The following is a 7,921-nucleotide window of genomic DNA, read 5'->3' as shown; positions in this document are numbered from 1 at the left end:
ATAAAACTGCTTTGCAGACTCCTGAATCCTGAACTATTGAACATTATCTTTGTCTTCTGCACTCTTAACAGGAACGTTCCCAAAACTCAAAGTTGTTCCAGTGTGTCCTCAGAGAAATGAATAATAATGAATGCGACTTACCAAACGTGTCTGTCTCTACCACAATCAGAAGAGACCAACACTGCCCTCTACAATATAGAACGTTCCCAAAACTGAAAGTTGTTCCAAAGTGTCCTCAGAGAAATGAATAATATTGAATGCCACTTACCAAAAGTGCCTCGAAAGAAATGCACTACTGTCAAACAGAACACGACTTGTCACGAACTCAGGCAGAAGGGTCTACACCAGTATGTAGATCCTGCCACTCTTTATGGGGGTGTTTGGCACGTCGAGCTTCTGCAGGCGGCTGTCAGTGCGCAGTTGCAGTGCCGCAGCCGTGGCGAACGTCATTTTTAGATGGCAGGAGGACAGCGTGAGACTGAGCAGCACACCTGCGTAATAGCAGTGATAAAATGCGAGTTAAATGCAGCTTACATACACCGATACCCGTGTTTTGTCTTTAATGTAATCATGTAAAATTGCAGTTTCTACCGAAAGGCAAAGCATCGATTGCGATAGCAAATTAGCAGACAGGTATACGAAGTAAGGATCGTAGCTTTATCTGCCCTATAGACTTGGAAACATTTGATCACTAAGTGAATTAACAAGCATGATATCAGTGCGCGCCGGCAAACTTGAACGCATCTCACTCGGTGAATGGGGACAGGCGCTCTCAATACGCTGGCGTCAGTAAGCGCGGCGGCAGCAGTGAGCCAAGTGACCTATCGGCTGTCTATAGCTTGAACACAAACTGAGTGTCGAGAAAGCGCGCACAAAGGTACCAGTCGCATGCTGAGCTTGTCGATTATAGGGCGCGCGCGATCAACGGCGCATAGTGCAGCGTTGCAGGCGGAGTAGATGCCGCCACCCCCACAATTTCCCGCGCAGCCTTCCCGCTTTCATTCTATCACACGCGAAATGGATCCGCGATTGTTACCTCGCCTTGCACTTGCGTCGAAAAACACAGTTCCTGCCTATTTCTAACTACAAAGCATCATGGAGACATACCAATCTGAAACAGTAGCTCACCTCTACGTCCTCTCTGGATCAGGCCTGCATCACGCCGCGATCCACACTTCGCAATGTCAACCATGCTAAAACGATACCTGGCATCACACCCTGCAAAAAGATATTGATAATGATGACATGTGGTCTGTTGGCACGCAAGGTCCACTCATCAAGCCTGATGCTGAAACTAGGATCGTAGTAGTCAAACACAGCAACCGGTTTTACTCCAGCTTCAATGAACACATCCTTTCCATTGTTAGTCATTAAGTGTCACAAAAGAGCGCATAATTGAAGCGCGCGCCGCGCATCACTCATGCCAGCAAGGAAAGAAGACAGCCCAGTGGCAGCTTCGACAGAGGGAGAGAGCGCATACGCCACAGACAGCCGACGCGACCGACGGGGTCTAGAAGCATCGACAAGTTACGCGAAGGCGACGTTAGTGATAGACATAGAGAGACAGCGCGCGCACGCGGAAACACCCTCTCATCCGGCGAGTCCAGAGAGAGAGAGAGGGAGCTCTACAGCGTGAGTGTCCGCCTACACATAAGTCACCACCCTCCGACGGCCGCCGTTGAAGACACGAGAATTGACTGGAACGTTCCCAGGCTTTGTTGATGGTATGGGATCCCAACTCCAACCGAAGGTTCCAGAACCCCAACGGAAGCTATAAAAGCCCCGTGCGGGAATCAGAAGGGAAATCAGACCGCACCGCTGAAGTGATGTGACGTGAAAACTGACCACCTGCGGAAGAAGCAGATTCCGCGGCAAGTTAGTCGGCGAGTTCATCGAGCGTCTGCACTTCCGGGAGAAGTTCCTTCGAGATTTGCCTTGAGCTACGCCGAGACCATCAGGCTCTAGACCTTCATGTGTGACTACCATTGGACACTTTGTGTTCCTACTGATCTGTACTGTACGTGCTGTGCTCTCAGTGCTTGTTGTTAATTATTTTTCGCCGTTTTGTTAATGCTCGTTTGAAGTACATTATCATATGTCTAGCCGAAGTGAGCGCGCGTGCATGTAACTGCCTTGTTTGAAGAATATATTTTGTTGTGTATTTGTGCCTGTATTTTATGACAAATGATAGTTGTGAGACGCACCTCCGTTCGGTTTTACTGCATATTTGACAAAAACGTTTCCACATCCGTGCTGTCTACCGCGTCAACGCAAGCTCAATGGCGTCAATGCAGCACGCTTAAAGGAATGAGCAGTCGTAACTCCTAGATGCGGCCCGCAACGCAGATCGCTTTCAAGATGTGGCTTGCGCCGCCGCGGAAGACGAAGTTACTGCGGGAGTATAAGCCTCCCCCCAACCCCTCCTTTATCCCGGAATCTAGCGGGCGCGATATTTAGCTGCGATATTCAGCTCTCCTGGCCTGTATGCATTCGCACATGCCGCATACCACGCGGCGACGGTTTTATCGCCGTGCTATCACCATAAAAGGACAAATTCTTCCACCGGTTCGCACATCCGCGCACGGCATCTACACCGAAGGGAAGCTCACCTGCATGGCCTTCACCACTGTTTCATCATCATCATCATCATCATCGTGATCATCATCAGCCAATATTTATATCCACTGCAGGACGACGGCCTCTCCCTGCGATTTTCAATTACCACTGTCTTGCGCTAGCTGATTCCAACTTGCGCCTGCGAATTTCCTAACTTCAGCACTCCACCTAGTCTTCTGCCGTCGTCGATTGCGCTTCCCTTCTCTTGGTATCCATTCTGTAACTCTAATGGCCCACCGGTTATCCTGCCTACGTATTGCATGGACTACCCAGCTCCACTTTTTCCGCTTATTGTCAACTAGAATATCAGTTATCTCCGTTTGCTCACGGATCCACAATGCTCTCTTCCTGTCTGTTAAGGTTAGGCCCAACATTTTTCGTTCCATCGCTCTTTTTGCGGTCCTTCACTTGTTGTCAAGCCTTTTTGTTAACCTCCAAGTTTGTTAATCTCCGACAACGTGTACATAAGGCATGGTGGTTAGACGAAGCCTCACGGGATCTCGCTAACAGCGTCCGCTAAACAGGTATTACGCAAGCCGAACTGTGCATACCGGGCCCGCCAGAATTTGTAGTATCATGAACATTACACACTTCGTTTCAGTGGGTGTTTTCAGCTGCACAGGGTGCTTCTTCAACGCTGCTCACATAGGGAGAAATAAAAATGAGTCATCGGTCAAAGTAACAATATCTGTGTTGCGATAATCCGAGAAGAGCGTCACACAGGGACAGTTAGGGAAATAGTGAGACGCTGAGCATGTGGTGCTATTATTCAGTATGTCACTGTTTACGATTGAACGACGAACTCTTGAGCACCAGTGGGTACGCGTGCTTTGACTAGTGTATTCATCTGTATATATTAACCGGTCAAACTGCATGTCAACGTGCAACCTGTCAACGTGCCGTGCTTTTGTCCTCAATGAGTGTAGCTAACGCACCTTAACCTAGCTCGCGTTCTTACGCTTCCTTCTGTTTCTTCGTCTTCATAGAGGAAGAAATGCTACATCGAATCTGAGAATTACGAAGGAGCAGTGCATCCATGGAACTTGAGAAATGATGTGGTGGCATTACACCAAGTATGTGATAAGAAAATGCAAATTTGCAGGTTCTCCAGAGACGCTGTGACGGGCAACTGAAAGTCTCACAGGGGCATGCAAACAAGCATTCATCAGTGGTGAAAAGAGCTCGCACTTCCACCGGGCGCGTGGAACATGGACAAAGGGGATCGCGCCAGTCGTCAAGATCACAACCACCGTAAAATAAACATAATACATACACAGGCACTTCCCCGAGCAGAAACGTAGACAAGCTTTTCGCGCTGCATCCCTGTCGAGTAGACAAGCTTATTTGACCAGTGAAAAGTGACTGCAACAAAACCATCATTACCTGACTTTCCGCCGCGTTTCTTTGAACCGCGGGATGGCGCTCCCCGGGATGTTGACGGACCTCCACGGGAAGTTGATTGAGCCTCGGACCTTTTGGAAGGCTTCGTTTTTCCGTCTCCCAAAGCGCGGCGGAACTCGCCGTTGAATATGCCACTGATTTCGTTCACTGTCGGTTGAGTCAGTCTGCACAGGCTCTGGAGCAGGGCCATGTACTCTGGAGAGAGGACATCGCCATCTTGTCCCTTCTGAGATGGACTAGCCATGTGTGATGAGAAAAGCGCGTTAGAAATTCTATAAACAGTTATGACAGTGTCTGGTTTGCTCTCCGTTAATGAGCACTCTGCACAGTTTATACAATATTTCTTGCGAAAAACCATTGGTATAGGCAGTTTCTAAAGAACATACGTGCGGCAAAGAGCCATTTTATAAGGAATACATTTTAGATGCAAGGTCAGCATGTGGACTACAAAGGGCTGGATTATTGAGATTATTGTCTTTGAAGAGGCGTCTTTCACTTTTCCCCTTCGCGACTGTTGCATTAAATGTCTTCAACCACTGTTTAGATATGTTCCCAAGAGGCTGTGATGACTACTTTCGAGACAAAGATTGTTTTTGTTCAAATTGGGTTATATATATACGTGTGCTCAATAAACAAAACAAGAAAAGGAAAGCAGGTGCAGCTGGTAGAGGAAGGTTTGAAGACAAGTACGCGTAACAGTTTGCACAACAAAGTAAGTAGAACGGTAATTTAAAGAGCTGTGACGTAATCAAAAACTTACAACCAATGACACATGTGGGAGCCTTAGCAATGAAGGCAAACGCGCTGTTGCATTGTGCTCGTGAACAAATCATCACCAGCAGCCTATATGTATATGTCCACTGCAGGACGAAGGCCTCCTCTCCCTGCAATCTCAGATGAGCCCTGTCTTCCGCTAGCTGGTTCCAACTTGCGCCTGCAAATTTCCTAATTTCCTCACTCTACCCAGTTTTCTGCCATCCTCGGCGGCGCTACCCTTCTATTGGTATCTATTCTGTAACCCTAATGGTCCACCGGTTATCCATCCTACGCATTACATGACCTGCCCAGCTTCACTTTTTCCGCTTATTGTCAGCTAGAATATCACCTATCGCCGTTTGCTCTCTGATCCACACCGCTCTCTTCCTGTCTCTTAACATTAAGCCCAACATTTTTTGTTCCATCACTCTTTGTGCATTCCTTAATTGTTCTCCAGCTTCTTTGCTAACCTTCAAATTTCAGCCCCGTGTGTTAGCACCGGTAGAATGCAATGTTTGTATACATTTCTTTTCACCGATAGTCAGGATTTGGTAATGCCTGCCATATGCACTCCACCGAATTTTAATCCTCTATAAATTTTCTTCTCATGATCAGGGTCCCCTGTGAGTAATAGACCGAGATAAACGTACTGCTTTGCAGACTCTAGAGGCTGACTGGCGATCCTGAATTCTTGTTCCCTTGCCAGGCTATTGAACATTATCTTTGTCTTCTGCATATTAATATTCAACCCCACTCTTACACTTTCTAGATTGAGGTCCTCAAACATTTGCGGTAATTCGCCCCATTGTTGCGGAATAGGACAATGTCGTCTGCAATCCAAAGGTTGCCGAGATATTCGCCGTTGCCTGATCACGCCAGTCATTGCTGCCGAACTTTGAAATCACCTAAGTATCTTCGTCGAAAAAGACCACCAATTTTTTAATTTGGGTAGAAATTATAGTATCATGGCCACACTTCATTCTGAAACAGTCGCTCACGTCTACGGCCTGCAGCATGGCGCGGCGTCCATTCGTTGTGAACGGGTTGTGCAGCACGTATCTCGCAGGCGGGTAGCAGCACCACGTTGTTGCGGTACCTGTTATCTCTCTACCACAATCAGAAGAGACCAAAACTGCCCTCTGCGAAACAGAACGTTCCCAAAACTCAAAGTTGTTCCAAAGTGTCCTCAGAGAAATGAATAATAATGAATGCGACTTACCAAACGTGCCTCGACGGAAATGCACTACTGTCAAACAGAACACGACTTCTCACTAACTCACGCAGAAGGGTCTCCACCATTGTGTAGATCCTGCCACTCCTTATGGGGCTGTTAGGCACGTCGAGCTTCTGCAGGCGGCTATGAGATCGCAGTTGCAGTGCCGCAGCCGTGGCGAACGTCTTTTTTAGATGGCAGGAGGACAGCGTGAGAATGAGCAGCACACCTGCGCTCGAGTATTGATAAAAGGCGAGATTATTGCAGCTTACATGTACCGGTAGCCGTGTTTTTTTAAGGTAATCATTAAAAAAGTCGCAGTTTCTACCGAAAGGCGAAGCATCGATTGCGTTAGCAAATAAGTAGACAGGTATACGAAGTACGGATAGTAGCTTTATCTGCCCTCTGAACTTGGAAACATTTGATCACTAAGTGAATTAACAAGCATGCTATCAGTGGGCGCAGGCAAACTTGAACGCATCACACTCGGTGAATGCGGACACTCGCTTTCAGTACGCCGGCTTGAGCAAGCGCGGCTACTAAGCAGCGAGCCAAGTGACCTTCGTGCTGTCTGCATCGCTTGAACGCAAACTGAGCGGCGAGAACACAGCTCGGAGAAAGGTAAGAGCCGTATGCTCATCGCTTTCAAGATGCGGAGTGCGTGATCAACGGCAGCAAAGTGCGCAGTTGCAGGCGGAGTAGAAGCCGCCACCCGCACTCCCTCCCGCGCAGCCTCTCCGCTTTCATTTCTATCACGCGCGAAATTGATCGCGATCGTTACTTCGCCTTGCGTCTGGTCGCGAAAAACTCAGTTCCTGCCTATTTCTAACTACGAACTATCGTGGGGACACTACAATTTGAAACAGTGGCTCACCTCTACGACCTGTCTGCATCAGTCCTGCATCATGCCGCGATCCACACTTCGCAAAGTGAACCATGGTAAAACGACACCTGGCATCACACCCTGCAAAAAGTTGAATGATAATGATAAGTTGTGTTTTGGGTTAAGGTCCAGCCAAGGAGGCTCATGTTGAAACAAGCATTGTGATAGTGGAACATAGTATCCGAGTTTTGTCCAACTTCCATGAACAGAGTCTCTCCGTTGTCAGTAACACTGCTATTTTGCGCTATCATAAGTAATGGTTATATTATCATAAAGATAAACAAGTGGAAGTTTCTGATGCCCTGTATTCCTGGCTTTTTTACGGCTGTATTTCTTTTTACAGGGCGAGCGAGATGCACCTACACTTGCTGATACTGTGTACTTGTAGCAGCTTCTTCAAATATAACCTAAGTCCCCGCTAAAATGGATTCTTAGGCGTAAGCTTGCCAGTTGGGCCACCATGATTCTGTGTTTCACAGAAGGGACAAATAGAACAGAGGAGAGAATTTCTTCACTCAAACCCGTATTTATTCGAGACATCGAGAGAATATGCTAAAAGCCGTTGAGATAGATGAAAATATAATTGGGAAAAGCAGCAATATACGAAACATGCTTTCTGTCAACGGCAGACTGACGAGTGAAATGGTCTGCTGTATGTAGTTGCCCAGCAGCAGGGTGACTTTATCTTTGAAGAATACAGGGGTCAGGTTCAAGGAACCGTGTGATTCATTACAGAAATGGATACTAGGGAAATGGATACTAGGGAGACGAATACGATAAGGTAGCGTGGAGTGGTGGCTCATTCACTCACGCGAGAAATGGCACAGTCGCTGAAGGACTGAACACGAGCATCAGTACACGCCCCTACATTCTAACCAATTGAGGCTGCCGCGGTACACCATCAATAACTTTGTAAGGAAGCATTATTGAACTCGCATATGCCGAGTACCGCAACCAGATAGCGCCAGCAATGACCGCAAGAAAACCAAAAATGTGCCTTAATCGCGTTCGGGGTGAAGTATGATGGTATTTATATTGCAAAGGCATTTGCA

The 7,921-nt window shown here is 47.4% G+C and overlaps 1 protein-coding gene across 2 annotated transcripts; it reads right to left on the bottom strand.

The window, feature by feature from the left end:
- Positions 1-295: 295 nt before the first annotated feature.
- Positions 296-6,952, bottom strand: LOC125940681 (uncharacterized). 2 transcript variants are annotated; one of them, XR_007463874.1, is made up of 2 exons: positions 6,861-6,952; positions 296-491 (listed from the first exon to the last, which is right to left on the bottom strand). XR_007463874.1 is itself a non-coding variant. In XM_049657107.1 (2 exons), the coding sequence occupies exons 1-2, from the start codon at positions 4,205-4,207 to the stop codon at positions 340-342; spliced, it is 360 nt and encodes a 119-aa protein (XP_049513064.1). In that variant the 5' UTR covers positions 4,208-4,253; the 3' UTR covers positions 296-339. The 2 variants fall into 2 exon arrangements, 1 of the variants encoding a protein (XP_049513064.1); XM_049657107.1 differs by lacking the exon at positions 6,861-6,952 and adding an exon at positions 4,000-4,253.
- Between the last annotated feature and the right edge of the window lie 969 nt (positions 6,953-7,921).

The sequence above is a fragment of the Dermacentor silvarum genome, chromosome 10, assembly GCF_013339745.2.
Source record: "Dermacentor silvarum isolate Dsil-2018 chromosome 10, BIME_Dsil_1.4, whole genome shotgun sequence".
Classification (NCBI taxonomy): domain Eukaryota; kingdom Metazoa; phylum Arthropoda; class Arachnida; order Ixodida; family Ixodidae; genus Dermacentor; species Dermacentor silvarum.
The sequence above is the reverse complement of the archived record's forward strand: the minus strand, read 5'-3'. Positions and strand labels throughout refer to the sequence as shown.